Raw genomic sequence first — 22,348 nt, 5'->3', positions numbered from 1 at the left:
CACACGGATTCTGCATGTGAATTTCTGCATCCAAAATGCAACACGTTAGTGAATGGAGCCATCTCCATTCAACGCGAATTTTTGGGATGCGATGCATAAAAATCTGGATGGTATGCTGCATTTTTCTAGATGTGAATCGCAGTTCATGTAAGTCAATGGGGCCGCATATATCCGCGTTACAAATGCGGAAATTCATGAACACGGATTTACCCAGTAAGCACATGCGACATGTTTCTTTCAAATCGCAACACGTATTTTTGCATACAAACGCGTATCAGCATTAAAAACTGATGTGGATTTCCGTATGCGATTCGAACGCGTGCTAATGGAAATAGGCCATAAGATACATAAGAGCACCTGTACCCTACTTAGTCCATGTACTCAGTTACTCAGCTCTGGCTTGTTCATGTCAGGGACCCCTTTGAGTCAAATACTGAAGCATAAATGACAACTGAAGTGAGCGGTATATGAAGGCTGCCATATTCCTTTACTTTTAAGAAACACCAGTTGCCTGGCTGTCCTGTTAATCCTCTGTCTCTAACACTTTTAGCCATAGCCACCAAACAAGCATGCAGCAGATCAGGGGTTTCTGACATTGTCAGATCTGACAAGATTAGCTGCATGCTCGTTTCTGGTGTAGTTGTTACACTATGGCAGCCAAATAGACCAGCATGTCAGCCACGCAACTAGTATAGTTTAAAAGGAAATCAATATGGCAGCCGCCACATGCCTCTCACTTCAGTTGTCCTTTAAATGGATAGTGTGTTGTGTCACTATATACCAATGATTAACCTTTGGTAATCTTAATCTCTCTATCTATGCAGTACGTATGCGATGGAGTAGATATGCTGCATTAACTTCTATCCAATTATTTCTGGATGATCTCTAACAGTTGTAAATGAATTCCTAGTTACTAGCCCACATGAACAGGAATGAATATACTGTGATAGGATTACACTAGACTAGGATTTGATGGTTTATTGTTAATGAGGGTTTTAGTAGGTGTCTGAAAAACAGATAATAGCCTCTATTGCATGGTTATTTTAGACATGCATATTGATAGTAGAGTTCTTCTTTAATCAGTCAATGCATGATATCTGTTGAGATTGTCTATAAGGTATTCACTTAGTGCTGGTACTGTGGAAGCTGCTTAAATGACCACTATTGCAAAAATCGTAAAATTTAAAATGCATGTAAACACATACAAATAAGTACATTTTTTCCAGAGTAAAATGAGCCATAAATTACTTTTCTCCTATGTTGCTGTCACTTACAGTAAGTAGTAGAAATCTGACAGAAGCAACAGGTTTTGGAGTAGCCCATCTCCTCATGGGGATTCTCAGGGGTTTATTTATTTTCAAAAGCAATTAGCGAATGGCAGTTGCTCCGCCCAATTGCCAAAAAACTGAAGTGAGCAGGAAGGCTGACCAGCATCTTTGTATAAATACTTTTCAGGTAAAGTCTTTATAAAGAATAAAGGCCATAGTGAGAATCCCCATAAAGAGATGGACTAGTCCAAAACCTGTCAGTTCATTTCTACCACCTACTGTAAGTGGCAGCAACATAGGAGAAAAGTAATTTATGTCTCATTTTGCTCTGGAAGAAGTGTACTAATTGTTATTACATGTATTTTACATTTTTAACGACAGTGGTCCTTTAAAGCTCCATACATACGCTTGATTAAAGTCAGCTGAGGCGGCACCTAATGACAGCCTCAGCTGATAATCAGTCATATGTACAGTAGCTACTGACCCACAAGTGATCTGCCAAGATGATCAACTTGGCCGAGTGGCAGCCGGTTACATTGTGCACGCCACTGCCCCATGTGACATCATGCGGTGTCGTCCCTCTGCCCCCGCATAGCAACAGGACGCTTAGCTGGCTATTCAACTGGCTTCGCGTCTGTACCGCCTGGGCCAGAGTTGTTGCCCAAGAGGACCGGGTCCCAATCCCCAATGGGCGACATTAGTCAGAGGTGTGTATGCACCTTAATTGCAAAGCAATATTTGGGAGAATGCAGTTTTCCTTGTAAACTGGAATGCTGGGTATCTGTGCACAAAACACCAGCCTCAGAAGCTCATTAATGATAAAAGCAATCTGCATTTTTGTGAACTGTCTTTTCGCTTGCACAGACTGAGAAAGACCACAAGGGCAAAAAAAAATTAAAAAAAAAAATGGAGAATGTAGAATTAGTGAAAACAAAAAAATAAGGAGGTAAAATAGGTAGCGTCTTTAATACATTATTTTCACAGCGCAAACACTTCAAAAATTAGAATAGAAGTCATCTTTCTTAGAATTTGCAATGCCACAAGACAGCCAGCCATGCAGGCCTGGCGACAATACTGAGTTGGAGAATGGCAGCATTCTGACAGTTATGTTATAGTCTGCGGTCATCCAGCTTCCTGTGAGGAGAAGGGCGGGGCACACATAGGAATTATACAGCCAAGGGATGCACCATGAGGGCCAAGAACGCGCAAATCAGAACAAACACAGAAGTAAGAACACCAGAGGACTGACAGGAGGACCATGACAAACACAAACATGACAGCGTGAAAACTCTCCCTTTTCACATTAAAAGGTTAACAGAATTACAATACACAATGGCAAATATTGCTTCACTTTGTCGTCTTGGAAAATCTGATGGGCATCCATGAATGTCAGTTTAAAGCTGCAGCAAAATGAAAGTAATAGAAGCATTTTTGAGACATAAAAAAATGAGCTATTTACAGGTTTAGGTGGACATGTCTGGTGCATGTTACAAACCACACAATTACCCACAGTTATGATAGACAGCTGTGGCTGCATTGTCAAGGGTGTAAAATCAGGCAATCTTGTTGTCAGTGCATGACCCCTATCGGTATATATACAGCCCCAAGTCCAGCCTCCACATACAGTCTTCTTGTTTAACTCCTCCAAAACGGCGTTCATTCACCTCATCGTTTTCTTCCTCCTCTACGACGTGGCTGAGAAGAAAGCACAATTGTGTCATTCCTTGATTGAAAATGCAAAAAATAAAAATAAAGTTCCTCTTGTATGCCAAACAACCTTGAATACAAGCCGACCGCATGTAAAACTCTACCTCAAAATCTGACCCCAGAAAGTAAATGGCTGCAAGTGGCGACCAGGAGGGTTACTGGCTATACTTTAGGTTCAAGAAGGGTTACTGGCTATAGAATTCAGTAATTAACCTGACCTATCAAGGTACTATCAAGCTATCCTGTTAGGGAGAATGTTAGAGTGGAGGCAAGGCTCCCCAAATAAAATTTGGGTTAGGATGGAATATGGAAGTGTGGACATGCAAGGGGCTCTGTCCTGGGATAAAAAAAAGAATTGAAAAGGCAATGAGGTCGGATCACCCCTTTATTATCCCTACCTTAAAAGTGATTCTAGACTATATGAAAAAACAGGGCTCAGGTACATCCCCATTAAGGCTAATCTTGAATAATTCAGATTTTATCCCTGCAAAGGAACGGGTCTGGTTAAAAAAGAACAAACTAGATGAGGACTTAAGGGTAATAGACACGATACAGGATATAGCTCCTGGGACTGTTTTGGGGGGATTACAGTTGCAAAGTTATCTGGCGGGATTGAGAAAAAAGGAGGGATCAATAAGATGCACCCTAAATAAACTAGAGGAACATTTTAAAAAGAAGGATGTTCCTGAGAATTTGCTGTCCTGGCTGTACGACCACCTGGGGACAAGAGGGAATGATCAGATTATAAACCTATATATAGAGAAAAATGGGGAAAAGAATCTGGTGAGATAATAGAAGAATCTACATGGGAGGATATTATAGCAAACATCTGGGTACCCAGAAACACTAGTATTCAATTATTACAATTTAAGATAGCCTCAAGGTGGTATCTCACCCCCGAAAAACTGTACCAGATGAATCTTAAAGGGACTCCGAGCAGTGCAGAAACTATGGAAAGATGCACATCATTTTAAAGCTCTCTTTCTCCTCTTTCCAATGATATATAAACCGCCACCCTACGCCTTTTAGTTTTCGCTATTTTCGCGATTGAAATTGCCGCGGCCGCGAATTCGATCGCGAAAATAGAGAAAACTAAAAGGCGTAGGGCAACGATGTAGGTGTCGTCAGAAAGAGGAGAAAGAGAGCTTTAAAATGATATCCATCAAGCCATAGTTATATTGTATTACACAGGGCGACTTTTTGTCAAAGTCAGCAGCTGCATTCAGCAGAATGGAGCTGCTGACACTGGGGAAAGTGTCGCCCTGTGTAATACAATATAACTATGGCTTGATGGATATCATTTTAAAGCTCTCTTTCTCCTCTTTCTGAGGACACCTAAATCGTTGCCCTACACCTTTTAGTTTTCTCTATTTTCGCGATCGAAATCGCGGTCGTGGCAATTTCAATCGCGAAAATAGCGAAAACTAAAAGACGTAGGTGGTGGTTTATATATCATTGGAAAGAGGAGAAAGAGAGCTTTAAAATGATATGCATCTTTCCATAGTTTCTGCACTGCTCGGAGTCCCTTTAAAGACAACAAACAATGTTGGAGATGTGGGGTTGGGGTGGGGAACTTAGTACATATGTTATGGCAGTGTCCAATATTACAACTTTTTTGGAAAGAAATTGAACAATTCATTCAAGATTACATAGCCCCGGGTGCCCGTATAGATACCATGGTGGCAATTCTCGGGTATTGTCAAACAGGTGGAAATAAAAATACTGCACTTCTACTCTATATGCTCTCTCTGGCGGCAAAAATAATTATAGTGAGAGATTGGAAAACCTCAAACAAACACTCTATAAAAGAGTGGTTAAGGCAAATATCACACTTATTGCGGATGGAGTTGGGCGAGGAGGGAACAGCAGAGTGGGGCCTGGAAAATAAGTTCCAGATACCCGGTGAGATATGGGAATCAGCAATAGAGAAATATAAAGAGAAACTAAAGTAAGTTATTTGATTGGGAAGAGAAGCAATAATTGTATAGGACAGGGAAAGTGAGGGAATGCAGGGTTGCGGCAGGGTGTAAAGATAGAGGACGGGGTGTGAAACCAAACAAAGGGGGGGTGACGAGTTGGTGGTGAATTTTTCTTTTTGAGGAGAAGACGGGTGCAAGGAAATGAATGGAGGGTATGGGTGGTAAGCTTGAGGAGAGAAGGATGGATGGGAATGAATGAGGAGTGCATGAGAGACAAGTAGGATGATTGAACTTGGCGTACACATTGTATATTTTAGATTCGGGTTCTTTCTTTTCTCTGTTTTTGTTTAGTTTCTGTATTAAGACTGAACCCTGATGTACTTTATCTTATCTTTTTTTTTCTTTTTTGGATATGACTATATTAAGCAATTAAAAATCAAACAAACGATGATGCAAAACGAACCCAACACAAGAGAGCTTCAGTGAAGCAGAGTGATAGCGTTGGGTACAGTACAACATCAATTGTACGCTGAGTTTGAAAAAATAAAAAATAAAAATTCAGTAATTAATCCAGCTCTGGTCTTTTTAACTAGGAACCATCCAAGTTTCACCCGTGCTCTAGTCTGTACAGAGACACCACCCCCTGCTATAACCAGCTTTGGTACCGGAGGAAGGGCTCTGCCCAAAATTAGTTGTGCATTCTCTTGATATATTCCAATACAGCATAACTGCTATACTGTACCTGTTGTGGGGTTACTGGCTGAGCTGGAGGACTAGGGGGGGTTACCAGCTACACTGCATAAAGTATTGCAGCCATTAACTCCTTCTGGTCCCCAATTACAGCCAATAACCCCTTGTAGACTCCAATTGCAAATTCATAATCACTGATAACGGATAATTAGTGTGACCAGTATTCTTCTCCCTCCACCCATTGAAATCGGAGCATCTGAACAGTGATCATTCCAAAACGTATGGCAATACAAATTTAAAGGGAACCTTAAAGGTGGCCATACACTGGCCCGATTCGCGGCCGTTTCAACAGCAGATTCGATCCTGGGATCGAATCTGCTGCCAATCGATCGCGCTAAACGCACCCGCCGATCCAATTTCCTCCCGAAATCGGATCGGTCCGTCGATCGCGCCGTGCGGGAAATTACCCTCGATCGCCCGCGGGTAGGGAGCGCGTCGCTAGCGGCGGCCGATCCGATCAGGTATACATTACCTGACGCTGGCTCCCGGGCGTCTTCTCCGCATCTTCTCCGCGCTGCACCCGCTCCATCCCGGCGCTTCCTGTCACTGCAGTGACCAGGAAGTTCAAATAGAGGGCGCTCTATTTGAACTTCCTGGTCACAGAGTGACACAGGAAGCGCCGGGATGGAGCGGGTGCAGCGCGGAGAAGATGGAAGATGCCCGGGAGCCAGCGTCAGGTAATGTATGCGCGTGGGGGGGGGGGGGGGGGGGGGAGGGGGGAGGGCAGCGGCAGCTCCACAGATTGTGAATCGATTTCAGCCTGAAACCGATCACAATCTGTTTGCTGTAAGGGCAGCCATACGATCCCTCTCTGATCAGATAGGGATCTGTCAGCTGGTCGATCTAATGGCAAATCGACCAGTGTATGGCTACCTTTACGGAGAGGGATATGGATTTTTCCTTTTAAAACAATACTAGTTGCCTAGCAGCCCTGCTGATCTCTTTGGCTGCAGTAGTGGCTGAATTACACCTGAAACAAGCATGCAGTTAATCCAGTCTGACTTCAGTCAGAGCACCTGATCTGCATGCTTGTTCAGGGGCAGTGTCTAAAAGTATTAGAGACACAGGATCCGCAGGAGAGTCAGGCAACTGGTATTGTTTTAAAATGAAAAATCCATATCCTCAGTGTAGGTTCCCTTTAAAGTGCCTAGCTATAGCCTGTTAGGAATCATGGATCGAGGCTGATCAGGCAGGGAAGAAGCTGGAGTTATTGAGGTTATATTGTTTCATGAGGAATCAAATTTTTGAATTTGTTTTACAAACACTGCTTTTTTTTACCATTTCAAAGATGATTCATTTACAGCAATGTCCTTAGTACAGCTAATATCTTACTCTGTTTATTTCCCCCAATGGTGTCCAACTCTCTTTCAAAAGCGAACTGCAGTGAAAAAATTACTACCGGTTCCACCTCTGGGTCTACATTAGCGACCCGTCATAGGCTCCCGATGTCACGCAGCATGCATCAGGAGCTGGTTGGATGTTAGTGCATGCTTACTGGTGTGAGTGAAGAGAGGATTTGCTGCAGGCTGCTCTAGTTACAGTAGGGTGTGTTGTAAGAATACTGCGCCCTCTGTTGCGGCTGCTCTGCATGGGGGATAGAGAGGGAACCTCAACCCCCAGGCCGTAAGTCAAAATTTACACACACACAAAAAACAAAAAAACCCCCAAAAACTAAGTTTTGACTTATAGCTGAGGATATAAGGAGAATCGTGGGGCATTTGTTATATCCCCCCCCCCCACCTGCGCAGCCATCCCCTCGCTCCTGCTGATGTCACCAGAAGTGTATTGCGCAGGCCCGGTACGGGCGCAATACACGGCGCAGTGCTTTTCCGACTTTAAAAGTTGGAGATTCCAGAAGTGAACCGGAGGCGGGGACCGGTGCATCGGTGGGTGACTGCGCGGGTGCAGAACACGCGCGGGGGGGCGTCAGCCCCAGGTAAGTTTAACTCTTTTTCCCCTACCCCCCTACAGTAGTCCTTTCATCCTCTGCCTGGAATGTTGTTCATCCACAGTGGGGTCAATTCGCTAAAGGGTGTTTGGGGAAAAAATTAGGTTTTTCACATTAAAATTTACATTTACGTGCAAATTGTCGCATACAGGTACCCAAAGCACGTGGAAATTTGCATGTGAGCGTGAATACCGCCAGGGAGGTTAAAGGGAAGGTCCAAGCAAAAAAAAAAAATGAGTTTTACTTACCTGGGGCTTCTACCAGCCCCATGCAGCCATCCTGTGCCCTCGTAGTCACTCACTGCTGCTCCAGTCCCCCGCTGGCAGCTTTCTGACCTCGGAGGTCAGGGCCGAATTGCGTACATTTTTACACATTCCCGCTAGTGCAGAAACATTAACACATACATTTTTACGCGTTAGTGGTGCGTTAGTGGTGCAACGCGTACATTTTTGTTCCTGCACTAGCTGGAATGCGTAAAAATGTATGCAATGTGGCCCTGACCTCTGAGGTCAGAAAGCTGCCAGCGGGGGACTGGAGCAGCAGTGAGTGACTACGAGGGCACAGGATGGCTACATGGGGCTGGTAGAAGCCCCAGGTAAGTGAAACTCATTTTTTTTTTTGCTTGGACCTTCCCTTTAAAGGCTACAGTATATCAATCAGGGCTGTGGAGTCGGAGTCGGAGTCGTGGAGTCGGGCAATTTTGGGTGCCTGGAGTCGGAGTCGGAAAAAAATGCACCGACTCCGACTCCTAATGAATTTGTAACTGTAATTAAAATAGAAAATATGATAAAATGTTCTATTTCTCAGATAATAGTCATTAAAAATAATGTATATATACAGTATATATACAGTAATAGCTGTGCTTAGTCCACAAAAATGAAATAAACCAATCAAAATTAGTTACTTGTGCTGCTTCAATAAAGCAGTCCCCTTATTTTTAAGGTCAGATATACATATCTGATTGTGACTGTATATATGATGTGTACACAGGAATCTCTTATATATACTAAATAACATCTATGCTGTAAGAATAAAGCCTGATGTGTAGCTATGTGACTAATAGAGATGGTCAACGAGATGGAAATAATTCTGCATTGATGCTGATTTATGCAAATGTATGCACTCCCTTTGCTGATGAAATAAAATAATTTGATATGTTATTAAAATTTGGTTTGGTGACTACAAATTAAAGGGTAACAGACGGATGAAAAGTAAAGTTTTATACATACCTGGGGCTTCCTCCAGCCCCCTTCAGGCTAATCAGTCCCTCACTGTCCTCCACCACCCGGATCTTCTGCTATGAGTCCTGGTAATTCAGCCAGTCAGCGCTGTCCGGCCGCATGCCGCTCCCACAGCCAGGAACATTCTGCACCTGCGCAATAGTGCTGCACAGGTGTAGTACGCTCACGGCGGAGTGTGTTCATGCGCACTACGCTTGACTGACTCAAGTACCTGGACTCATAGCAGAAGATCCAGGTGGTGGAGGACGACAACGAGGGACTGATTATCCTGAAGGCGGCTGGAGGAAGCCCCAGGTATGTATAAAACTTTAATTTCATCTGTCTCAGGTTTACTTTGTTACACAGTAGTACTATACTCTACATATGCACTCCCCACAGAGCTGCAGGGAATCCACTGAGAATGCTGTGCACATTGAACACAGAGGTGTTGTCTGTTTACAATCTCCTCATTCCCCTGCAGAGTACCTGCACATCATTCTTACATGCACCCACACTTGATAGATGTTCTTTGTTCCGGTTGTACCTTTTACAAGTACTCTTACCAAGGACTAGTTTTAGTCTAAAGGGAATAAATATAGTAGTCTACATATCCTTCTCACTTCAGTTGTCTTGTAAAATTCCTAAGCGCTGGCAGTTAAGAGACGAATTTCATGTTACATACTTTTAATCAACAAAATTGTAATATGCAAATTAGAGGAGTCGGAGTCGTGGAGTCGGTGGAATCCTAAACTGAGGAGTCGGAGTCGGTGGATTTTTGGACCGACTCCACAGCCCTGATATCAATCCCAGGTGCCCGATAGTATAGGCTTCATAAAAGTTACATTTGATTATATGATTTTGAGTTTTCTGTAACTGTTGTGAATAAAGTTATTTCTAATTGTGCTTTAAACATTTTCAGCAGCCAAAGGGAAAAGCTTTCCATAAGGAAGCACTTACTGGTGTAGGAATAATTTCTTCCTCCTCTGCCTCCTCCTCTTCTCTGGACATGGTGTCACTAAGAGCCGGACTGTGTTGCGCTACTTCCATATCATCATCAGATTCCACTTCTCTGACTGCTGCCTTTTTGGGCCGCCGTGCACTGTTAGGAGAAGAAAAACACTATGAAAGGGTTCTTTACTCTGTTGCCCTGCCTCATGCACAATGCGGATAAACTGTATTTAAGCCATGGCCCCAAATCACTACTATATTACATCAGCGCGGACCACAAAAGATATGGGATGGTTTATATGCTCTTTAGAGGCATACAAATAGCACCGCTAGTAAAAATGGGGCAATATAACAGTAATAGAATATCTAATTTTACCGATAACCTTTTCTCCACTATAGTAAATGCTACAGTATGTCCTAACGCAGGCCCGGGCCGCATTCCTAGCCTCCCTCTCTCTTCCCCTCCCTCCCTACAGAATCGCAATCGGGAGATTAGCGGGGGTTTAACTCACCTACATAGCGCTACATAGCCTACTTCACGTCTCTATAGTAAACAGGCCTTCACATGACACGCATCACATGACATGCCAGTATACCACACTCTGGCAGCCAGAGTGCAACGCTGGCGTGTAATGTGATGCTTGTCATGTGACGGTCTGTTACTATGGAGACGCACGACAGGAAGCGCTATGTAGGTGAATTAACCCCCGCTAATTGCCCGCTCACAACTCTGCAGGGAGGGAGGAAAGATGTAGATGCCTAACAATAACCATTCCCCATCCCCAGGTGGTGCAAAACACAAACTCCCCTGATGGGTGGACAACATTAACCCTACCCACCGCTAACCCTAGGTGGATAACTAACATCAAAAGGAACAGAGGTGTGAGACCCATGGAAGCTGCCATATTTATTTCCCGTTAAGCAATGCCAGTTGCCTGGCAGTGTTGCTGATCTTTCTGATCAGTAGGGTCTAAATCGCACACCTTAAATCAGCATGCAGCCAACCTTGTCACATTTGTCAGACATCTGATCTGTATGCTTGTTCAGGGTCTATGGCTTAAAATATTAGAGGCAGAGGATCAGCAGGACAGCCAGGCAATGTGGATTATTTAAAAGGAAATAAACAGGTCAGCCTCCAAATCCCTCATCTCGGGGTCCCTTTGACCTCTCTTTCAAATCCCCTGGGCGCTCAATAAAAATTTGGCTATAGGTGTACATTTGGGCAAGAGACTTGGCAATAAAATAGCGGGCAGTAGTGTTTAAAATTGAGATACGTTCCTTGGTAGAGGGAGGTGTTCTGGACCCCCAGAGACTTCCCACATTCTCCTCCCACGCTGGGACTCTCACAGTTCACAGCAATGCTCCATTATGCGAACCAGTGCAGCCACACTATGCAGGAGGGTTCGCGCCTGTGCAGTAGCAGATAAAGCAGAGCTTGTTTGGCTCCCTGCTACTCCACAGGTGCGAGCCTTCCTGCACCTGCACGGTGTGGCTGAGCTCCATCAACAAGCAAGGTGGATAAGGACGGGTGAAGCCTTTGGATTCTCTGGAGGCTTCTCTCTACCGAGGCAAGTAGCCATTTAGTGCAATTTTTTCCCTTTAGGTACACTTTAAGACAACTGTAACAAGAGGGACATGGAAAGCACATTGCCTAGCCATCGTGCTGATACTCTGCCTCTAATACTTTTAGCCATAGAACCTGAACAAATGTGTGTGCTTGTTTCTGGTGTATGATTCAGACACTACTGCAGCCAAAGAGATCAACAGGATTGCCAGGCAACTGGTATTGTTTGAAATAAATACGGCAGCCTCCATATCAGTGTTGCCAACCTTTCACGTTATTTTTTACTGACAAATACCTAAAAATTTACTGACAAAAGATTTTTTTTTTACTGACAAAATCGGTGAAAAATGGGCGTGGTCACGCAACAGAATGTGGGCGTGGTCATGGGTGGGGCCAAATATACATGATTTTAGTATTGCTGTAAAAGGTCTGCCAGGGAAGTTTGAGCTCTGCCATAGTGTTTTCCCACCTTCCCCCAAAATACATGTAATCTTACAGAATTTCACCAAAAATCCACGTAATCTGGCAGAGGTTCTTCCAAAATACAGACCATATGGCAGTGGTTCCCAAAAAATAGATGTAATCTGGCAGCAGCGATTCCCCCAACATACACATAATCTGGCAGCAGTTCCCCAAAATACATTTAATCTGACAGAAGTGGCTCCCCAAAAATAGGTAGCCCCAGGTCTATAGGTGTCCCCAGAACAGGTGGCCAGGGGTATAGATGTCCCCAGAAAAGGTAGCCAGGGGTATATGTGCCCAGTATATGTAGGCAGGGGTACAGGGCCGGTTCTAGACTGGCACATACGAGGGGGCAGTCAAATGGGTAGGGGGCAACATGTTCGAGGAAATTTGCGGCGCGCATAGCACGCCGCGACGAAAGTGGGCATGCCAAGTAAATGCACATTATGAGAGACAGCGTTTCACCAGTAAATGCACGTAATGACAGACAGCTTTTCACCAGTATATGCACGTAATGACACAGCTTTTCACCAGTAAATGCACGTAATGAGAGACAGCTTTTCACCAGTAAATGCACATAAGAGACAGCTTTTCACCAGTAAATGCACATAATAAGAGACAGCTTTTCACCAGTAAATGCACATAATAAGAGACAGATTTTCACCAGTAAATGCACATAATGGCAAACAGCCAGCATCCTCAGTATATGTAGCCAGGGATATATGTGCGCAGTATATGTAGCCAGAGGTATATGTCCCCAGTATATGTAGGCAGGGGTATATGTGCCCAGTATATGTAGCCAGAGGTATATGTCCCAGTATATGTAGTCAGGGTTATATGTGCCCAGTATATGTAGCCAGATGTATATGTGCCCACAATAGGTAGCCAGGGGGTATATGTGCCCACAATAGGTAGCCAGGGGGTATATGTGCCCAGTATATGTAGCCACAGGTATATGTCCCAGTAAATGTAGTCAGGGTTATATGTGCCCAGTATATGTAGCCAGGGGTATATGTGCCCAGTATATGTAGCCAGGGTATATGTGCCCAGTATATGTAGCCAGGGGTATATGTCCCAGTATATGTAGTCATGGTTATATGTGCCCAGTATATGTAGCCAGGGTTATATGTGCCCAGTATACGTATCCAGAGGTATATGTGCCTACAATAGGTAGCCAGGTGACCCCCCCCCTAGCAGGAGGACAGCAGCGCAGTGGAGGGAGAGCTGTGGCTTCAGCGGTGGAGAAGGGGGGCAATATACCCCCCTTCTCTCACCTTAGTGCTCTCCCTCCCTCGCTGACTGTCCCCTCCTGATCTAAGTGCTGAGTGGCTGGCAGGCGGCAGCGAGCGGAACTTACATGCCTCTCGTCGCGGGATGATTTGCCGCTACACTGGTCTGGTCCAGACCAGAGCAGCAGAACTTCCGGTGCAGGAGCGAGACGGAAGGCAAGTCCCGCCCCCTGCCAAACGCCACTCTGCACTTAGATCAGGGGGGGGACAGTGAGCGAGGGAGGGAGAGCACGAAGGTGAGAGAAGGGGGGGGGGGGGGGGGGGGAGATTGCCCCCCTTCTCCACCGCTGCCCACAGCTCTTCCTCCACTGCGCTGCTGTCCTCCTGCAACAGGGCAGGCGGCCGACTGGCCGCCCTTACGGACGCTGCTGAATTCCTTACGGAATTCACGGGCAGCTCATTTTGTATGAAAATTTACGGGCTGCCCGTAAATTTACGGGCGGTTGGCAACACTGCTCCATATGTCTCTCACCTCAGGTTACATTTAAAGAGACACTGAAGCGAAAATAAATAAATAAATTATGATATAATGAATTGGTTGTGTAGTACGGATAATTAATAGAACATTAGTAGCAAAGAAATATTCTCATTTTTATTTTCAGTTATATATACTTTTTTTTATAACATTACATCATTCACTAATATTTGCAGTTTACACACTACTCAGCATTCTAAATGATTTTACAGAGCAGGCCAGTGAACTTTTGAACAATTCTCTGCAGAGAAAAAGAAGATACAGTGACTGACAGTTGAGATAACAAGCTTCAGAAGACAGAGCTCTCTGCCACTTTGAAAGTATGTGGTGGAGCTCAATGGCTCTTTTGCATAGATAACTGGAGTTTAACACTTCCTGTACTGGAAATAATATTAGACTTATGTCTCTGCTCCTAATGCTTTATTTCTTAGCTGTACTACACATACAAATCATCCTAATTTTTTTCTCTCGCTTCAGTGTCTCTTTAAAGCTTACAGCAGGGCTGGGCAAACTGCAGCCCGCATACAGCCCACAGCCACTATGAAGCCGTCCCGTTCAAAAATATGTGCAACACACAAGGGAAGAACTAATCCTATCTTACTCTCTAGCGGCAATCTACATGGCAATGGCTGTTTTATGTGACCTACTGCTGGTACGTACCAGCGTGTCACATGATGCCACCGTCACCATGGAGTTTGCCGCTGCAAAGTGTGACGGGGCAAGTTCTTCTCTTGTACGTGCTCTGCATGTATTTTTGTATCGCCCAATCTCTCCCGGTACGCATTTTCTGCAGAGGGAGGGAGATTTTTGCTGCTGGCTGCATTTTATGGGAATGAGGCCTGATCAAAGAAAATTTTAGCACCCCTGGCTTACAGCATTTACCAGAAGCAGCAGAATAGGTTATGTTCACAGTGCCATCTGCTGGTGAAAAATTATTTGTTTATAACTACATATCTAAAACCCTTCTTTCTCATTTCAAGAACTAATGTTGCTTGTATTCCACATCTGCCTTAACTGAGCTCCGACACGCTTGACAAAATCTGTTACAGTCAGTGTGGCGCAGCTGAGCATTTTAATTCATTTACAAAAAGTACACAGTTTGAAATGTGCTGCATTAATCTGAAGCTATTACTTATTTTTCAAGTGAGGTGCAATCCGACCCCAAGTTAACAAGAAGGCAGAGAATGCCCACTAAAGTCTGTTTAGTCTGGCCAAAGTTTTCTGGATTGCTACAAACGTCAACAGAGTAACCAAGCAGCTCGGGGTGACCCAAACCACTAGGAATGTATAGGGGGATAAAAAAAAAAAAAGAGACCGAAAAGTCCTCCTACTAATAAACAATGCACCTATGCTTTTTAACAACAGATGGTATTTTTAAAAGGTTATCCTATAGTAACTAGAGCAGTATTAGGTACACGGTTTCTGGCATCAGTTTCCTCAATTGAATGTCTTCAGTACTAGTGTCCTGTGTTTCTAATTGGCTAGCATCAATAGTACCTTATGTCATCTTGGCATCTTATATGGAATCTTATGTCAAACTGAAATTAGAAGCACTGCAGATTTTTTTTTCAGTAAAAAACAAAAAAAAACAAAACAAAAAAAAAAAACAGGAGGGTAGGCTTTATACAAAGATCATCAAAGCTGATGTACCACTAATGTCAACATGATTTCTACGGTGCCCCAGCCTTTGCTTCCCAACACTAATAATACGGAGGTGACATGTGACATGATGGGCAGCACGATGGCATAGTGGTTAGCACTCTTGCCTTGCAACCACTGCAAGGAGTTTGTATGTTCTCCCCAGGTCTACCTGGATACTCCGGTTTCCTCCCACATGCCAAAACATACAGATAAGTTAATTGGCTTTCCCCTACATTGGCCCTAGATTATGATACATACACTACACGATACATACATAGACATAAGAGTATGGTAGGGATTCGATTTTGAGCCCTTCTAAGGGACAGAAGACAGCCCTTCTAAGACAACATACTCTGTACAGCGCTGCGGAAGATGTTGGCGCTATATAAATACTAAATAATAATATGTACAGAACTAAAGACAAATTACTATGCTGTGTTCCTTTTATTAATTCTCTGCCTAAGAGTTAAACATCAATACAAGTGAGTATATCAGGTATACAAAGGAGCTCAGACCAGTCGGGACCTGGTCAGACTATAGAGTAACCCTCACTAATAAGGAAATACAGCCATAAAACTTTTTAGGCAGAAAATAACTTCTGAGAACAGGAAAGAGATAAAAGGGGTCAATAGTTCATAGATTTTAGCTCTGACATTCTTCAATGAATGGGTCATTGAGAAATGATAATGAAACAGTAAAAACTTAAAGGAGTTATCTTGAAAATGAGCTTTACTCACCTGGGGCTTTCTCCAGCCCTTTGCAGCCGACTGTCCCACGTTGACCGATCCGCGCCGCCGTCCCGGTCTGACAGCGGCGGTTAGCGCAGTGAGGACGACCTTGGGGTCGGCCTCCGCACCGTGCACGGAGACCGGTGCGGTGGCGCAGAGAGGAGTGGTCGGGCGTGGGACAGTCGGCTGCAAGGGGCTGGAGAAAGCCCCAGGTGAGTAAATCTCATTTTCAAGATTTTCCCTGATAATACCTTTAAAAAAAGTAGATTTAAACATAAAATAAAAAACTGGGAATTTTTTTTTAAAGATTTTTTAGGAGAGGAAGGATAGATACAATTGTTTATCTCAGTTCATTTTCTCCTCTGTATTCCTTTAACTGACTTGTGAGATTTACTCTAGATCTGGCTTTACCTTTTCTTTTCCGGTACAGGGGCTGATTTGGGTGGTCTCCCTCTTCTTTTCGGTGTTGCTTGAGGAGACTCCAAAACAGAATCAGACTGGTCAGACCTGGGGATGATAAGCCAGTTTAATGTTTTACCTTATAAATGAAAATCACTGAGTATAAACAAAAAAAAAAAAAATCATCTTACTTCTGTGGAGTCTTTCGGGGCGTTCTTCCTCCGCGGCCTTTTTTCTTCTGTTCCACATTTTCAGAGTCCTGCTCATCATTCATATCGAGAGACTCCTCTTCCTCCTCTGGGGGATTCTCCACCGCAGCAGCCCTCTTCCTGCCCCTTTTAGGAGTCTTGGGCGCTGGTTCTTCCTTTGCAGCATTTGCCTTGGTGGCTTTCGGCGGTCTCCCTCTTCTTGCTTTTTTTGGTGGGCTGTTTTGTTCATCTTCAAACTCCAAGTCTTCTTTTAACCTCTTGTCCGGCCACTGTTGATCATCTGATTCAGAGTTGGCCGCCGCCCTCTTTCTTCCACGCTGGCCACCCCTGGTTTTGGGTTCCGGGACAGATTTAGAAAGTTCGTCCATGCTTAAACTATCCTCTTGATCTAAGAGAGATTGTTTTTTACGCCTTGATGGTTTGTCATTGTCCGAATCATCTCTCTTATCTCCTTTCTTCCCAGACAGAGGAGAGGACATCATAGAATAATCTTCATTCTCACTCTGATCCATTTCCGTGCTGTCAAGTCTTCCCACCGAGAATACAGAAAACAAATACAGTCAGTCTCACATCCAGTAATACAGCACCTGAAGCTAAGCTCATATACTTGAGTATGAATACGCACTACTGCAGTTACTGACACATACTAGCCCCACAGATGGACAAGATACATAAGAGTGAATGATCCCCAAGTCTCTGCGGACCACAGCAATAAATTATAAACGGTCTCACTTGTGCCTCACTTCTAATAACTGTACAAACAGAACAATTAAGTCTATTGTCTTGCTCTGTAAGCCATTAATTTATTTACAATGTAATATTTTCCTCCAAAGCAATGTCCAAAAAGAAGATTTCCCAAAAAGATCTGCCCCACATACCAGCACAGCATTAGACAAGACAAATAACATTTATATCGCGGACTCAAAGCACTAGAGTTGCAGCATTCTGTTTGAGGTGCACCAGCCTAGTGTTAGGGGATGGTAGGCGAGAGACGTTTCCTAGCCTATACACCAATTTGTTATTGCTTTCCTTACCTGATACAGGCAAATGCTTTTATATTTGACAGATTTTTAGCTCATTGTTTCAGCAGAATATTCAGATGTATTATAATGTCATACCTTCCCTTTAGCCTCCCTGGAGAGCCTGGGTTGGAGCCGGAGCTAGCATTGCTTAAAGTTTCCATTCTAGAAGATTTAGATTGCGTCTGTTTTCCTGCTGTTGACAGAGGCTTGTTTACAGCTCCCAAGACATTCGTAGATTTAGGCTAAGAAAAAAAATAAACAAAGAAAGGGTTTTTATGATGGTGGTGGAACAATGTTAAAAATATACCAAGAATAAGAACTGGGGGGGAAAAAAAAATAAGAATAGATGAAACTATTATAAGAATTATAAAAATATATAAGGCTTTAAAGAGACTAACTTTAAAAATGCTCCTGGGGGGTACTTACCTCGGGAGGGGAAAGCCTCTGGATCCTAACGAGGTTTCCTCGTTCCTCCTCCATCCCACGGTGGTCTCGCTGTGCCCCTCGCAAGCCACGGCCGACAATTTGTCAGGCTGTGGTGCAAGCGCAGTAGTGCCTGCAATATTTACCTTCATCTCCAGCGCAGGCACAGTAGCGGCTCTCAGCTCGGGATCAGGCGATAGCCAATCCCAGTCATGTCCGCCCTACTGTGCAGATGGAAGTAGTCTGCGCAGTAGAGCGGTCTCAACTGGGATCGGCTATTTCCGCCCGATTCCGAGGCGAGAGCTGCTACTGCGCTGGAGATGAAGAAGGTAAATATTTACATGCTGCTGTTTGGAGCGCTAAAGCGAGACCACCGTGGGACGGAGCAGATCGCGGGGGGGGGGGGGGGGGGAGGGGGGATTTAAGCCTCGATAGGTTCCAGACCAGAGGCTTCCCCCTTCCAAGGCAAGTACCTCCCAGGCCCCCTTTTTAAAGTTACAGATTGTCTTTAACCAAGGTTCGAAGGACCACAAATGGTATTAATGGGGCTCACAAGATTAGCCACATGCCTGGGTCATATGTGTGATTCAAACACTACTGGAGCGAAAGATCAGCAGGCTTGCCAGGAAACCAGTTTTGCTTAACTGCTTATCATTCCAGTACGTAGATTCTACGTCCTAATTAGTGCTGCTGTAGGTTCTAGGACGTAGAATCTACCTCCTGCATTAAAATCCGCTACTGGCATGCGTGACCGTGCATAGTCCTTGCAGACTAAAAACATGTGCTTAGAGAGAACTCCCAGTGTGCTCAACATTACCCGCCTTGTTTATTGTCCCACTAAAATGTAAACACATTTCTGAGTTGGGCCACAGCAACACAGGTTAGGATATACAAAGAGTTCCGGACTCCTACAGAAAGGCTTCACGCAAGGGGAAAAACGGTGTTGTGAAGAAAAGGAACAATTTTCTAGGTTATCTTACACTATTCATCAGCACTTACTACTCAAGCTGCAGAAGATCAGAGGCTGCCCTGGCTACTCTATTTTGCTTGATTATAGCAGCAGGCTATGGATATACTTTTCACCTTCAAAAGTAAAGGCCCGTACACACGCCGTACTAAAGGCAACGATGGGTCAGTCGTCACCTCCCGCTGGGCGGGCGTTCCAGCGACAGTCCAGCGTGTGTACAGTCTGTCGGCAGACTGATGAGGCTGTTTCTGAGCGATCCGCCCAGCGGGAGGTGACGACAGACCCGAAGTCAGGCGTGTGCACGGGCCTTAAGGGACTGAATGGCATGCGGTTGCTCACATGTATGTAATTGTATGATAAACATTGGTCTGTTACTGGAAAATTTATAATGCAAGATAAATGAAAGCAAATTAAAAGGACACTAAAATAAAATACCACTAAATCCCAGAGTAAAATGCACAATTAATTCCTTTTATTTCCTATACTGTTGTCACTTACTGAAGGTAGTGAAAATATGACAGGCTTTGGACTAGTCAATCTCCTCATGGGAGATTCTTGGGTATTTTTAGATTCACAAAAACACTTACTGAACAGCAGTTGCTCAGTCCAACTGCCATAACAGAGTTGCCAAGGAGTAGGGAAGCTGGCTCGCATCTCAAAATGGACTCTTTACAGGGAGTCAATTTGTAAAGGATAAAGGAACTTGTGCGAATCTCCCATAAGGAGATGAACTAGTAAAAAAAATCTGTCAGCTTTTTACTGCCTGCTATAAGTGGAAGCAACATAGGGGAAAAAAGTAATTTATAGTACATTTTATGCCCAGAGAAATGTATATTTTACAAGTATAAGTGTTAACATATTTTCTGTGATAGCAGTCCTTTAAATGGAAACACAGCCACCTGCTTCTGGCAGACCTATTCTTGTGCTTGAAGCAACAGTGCAGTCCTTGCTTATTGGATGCATTTCAGTAATCCTGTATACCACTGTTTATAGCACAGTGGAAAGCTACTGAACAGAATATGCTGCCTTACACTCAGGGCCAGCGCTACCATAGAGGCAGAGGAGGCAGCTGCCCCAGGGCCTCAGAGGTTGTAGGGGCCCCCAGTGGCTACAAGAGGAAAAACATTTTATTCAAATCGGCCTTATATAGTTTTTGAGAAAATCGATTTTAAAGTTTCAAAGGAAAAAAAATACACATTTAAAAACCTACCGACTTTAACGGTTGATAGCAAATCCAGCTTAAATGCTAGAAACCCTAAATTTGCAGGATATGTTAAGGGGATCATTAGGAATAAGAGGAAAAAACTATTTTTCAAAAAGATCTTATAGTTTTTGAGAAAATCGATTTTAAAGTTTCGAAGGAAAATAGTATACTTTTAAATGCGGTAAATGTCTGTTTTAGTAGCAAACCTAACGGTAGTGTACTTTTACATGCATCAAACGAAAGCACAATAAATTTCCTGACGGGGTTTCCAGGGGGTCCATACGCAGCCGCAGCGCTTTGGCCAGGGATCGCTATACAGCCGCAATATGGCTGTATGAAGATCCCTGGCATTTTTTTTCCTATTTTCCCAATTTATTTATTTTTTATGTTTAGAGTGTGGGAATTTTTTTTTATTTTAAATTGTGGGGTCCCCCCTCCTGAAACTTTTTAACCCCTTGTCCCCCATGCAGGCTGGGATAGCCAGAATGTGGAGCTCCGACCAATTGGGACTTCACACCCTGACTATACCAGCTGCAAAAAAGGTCCCCTAATGCCGATTTTTGTTCCGGGGTATATGTTGGGGGCCCCCCTAGGTTTATTTTGCCCTGGGGCCCCATTGTTGCTTAAACCGACCCTGCTTCCACTGCAATATAAAATGCTCATGCACTCCACTAGCACACTGCTTAATAGGATCCAATGAACCCTACAAGCAGCTGATGCTCAGAACGCAGCCAGCTGTAGAAAGTGAACAAATGCGGTGTTATTTCTGTTACAATATTATTGTTTCAAGAAAATTACAACAATCAGTGAGTTCATCTATCTTCTGAAAGCAGCTCACGCAGGAGCCCAAAGGTGCATACAGAAACAGAGCTGTGTAACTGAAGGTGCATACACACGTCTGATTTTATGCCCGATGGTCGTTCAAACCAGACATTTGAACGACTTGTCATTCTGATTCTGATTCAAACAAAAAGTCGTTCAAACTCCTTGTACACACAGACAAGGTTTGTAATGCTAATTACAGCTAATTTACATGTCGTTTGACTGGTCAATGGACTTGATAGAACAATGGACCAGATCAAAAGACTGATCAAACGACTTGTTGTTTGAAAGTCTATTAGTGTCAACGATGTTTCGTCAGGTGGCCCCTGATCAGGGAAATTCTACCCTAGATGTCAGTCAAGGCAGAGCAGACAAATGGTAGTCACACAAGTCATATTGCTGCATCTATCAACCAGCAGAATAGGAAGAGTTTTTAACACCCCCCCTCCCAACAAAAAAGATATTTGGAATTGGACTGCCCCCACCCTTTTGTTTGGGTCTGCCTTACTGAGCTGTGCCAGCAACTCCCTCTCACATCTCCAATACAGCTGTTGCCACCTTCTCTCTGGCTTGTTGGATGATGTCAGGGTGCATATCACCTAAGTGGACAGCACTTCAGCCCCGCCCTCTGCACACAGCTAGATGTGCTGGAAAGCAAATACATGGGAAGAGGAGTCGTCAGCCGCCAACACACATTTCACTGAATGTGAGGTTAAAGGTGCCATACACTCGTTAGATTAGCAGCAGATTTCTGATCTCTCTGATGTGTTTAGGAACATTTTTTACTAGGAACAGATTTACAATAGATTTCAGTTTAAAATCTATTGAAAATCGATCTGACAGCATCTTTTTGCCATTAGATTCGCATTGGGGCCAATGCAAATTGATAAGCAATCTCTTCAGATCGATTTTGATTTTCCACCCTGGCAGATTGATTGAAATCGATCGAAATCGTCCGCAAATCAATCGACAATTCGGCAAACGATTTGCAATCGATCGGCTGAGTGTATGGGCCCCTTAATGGTAAGTTCTTTAGAAAGAAATCTAAACACTCCCCTGCACCACATTCTGGAACTGGACATTCATTGGAAACCATGCATGTTCACGTGCACTTTGAGAAGATCATACTTTAGATAGATAGATATAGATTTAGCCAGAACCATAGATTTAGCCAGAACAATAATTAAGCAATGGCTGGAGGCGTCTTTAGCATACATTTATTCTGGCAAGTGGTGTAATGATGTGAGAATTTCAGTTTCCTTTTCAGAAAAAGTGCAGATAACCCCATTCATGCTGAGCTTGAATGTAAATCAGCTTTCTCACAGAAAACAATGGCAAACAGTTAAAAGCACATCAGGGTTCTCTAGTACAGCAGATCCAAAA

The 22,348-nt window shown here is 43.8% G+C and overlaps 1 protein-coding gene across 1 annotated transcript in view; it reads right to left on the bottom strand.

The window, feature by feature from the left end:
* Window positions 1–2,215: 2,215 nt before the first annotated feature.
* Window positions 2,216–22,348, bottom strand: part of PDS5B (PDS5 cohesin associated factor B) — a 148,244-nt gene continuing 128,111 nt past the window's right edge. The window contains exons 30-34 of the mRNA XM_068267054.1: window positions 17,646–17,791; window positions 16,510–17,055; window positions 16,331–16,426; window positions 9,770–9,911; window positions 2,216–2,963 (exon numbers count right to left, since the gene is read on the bottom strand). Of these exons, the coding sequence (XP_068123155.1) occupies window positions 2,934–2,963; window positions 9,770–9,911; window positions 16,331–16,426; window positions 16,510–17,055; window positions 17,646–17,791 (960 nt within the window). The 3' untranslated portion in view covers window positions 2,216–2,933. The remainder of the gene's footprint in view (window positions 2,964–9,769; window positions 9,912–16,330; window positions 16,427–16,509; window positions 17,056–17,645; window positions 17,792–22,348) is intronic.

The sequence above is a fragment of the Hyperolius riggenbachi genome, chromosome 2 (assembly GCF_040937935.1).
Source record: "Hyperolius riggenbachi isolate aHypRig1 chromosome 2, aHypRig1.pri, whole genome shotgun sequence".
NCBI lineage: Eukaryota > Metazoa > Chordata > Amphibia > Anura > Hyperoliidae > Hyperolius > Hyperolius riggenbachi.
This window is presented reverse-complemented; position numbering and strand designations above follow the sequence as displayed.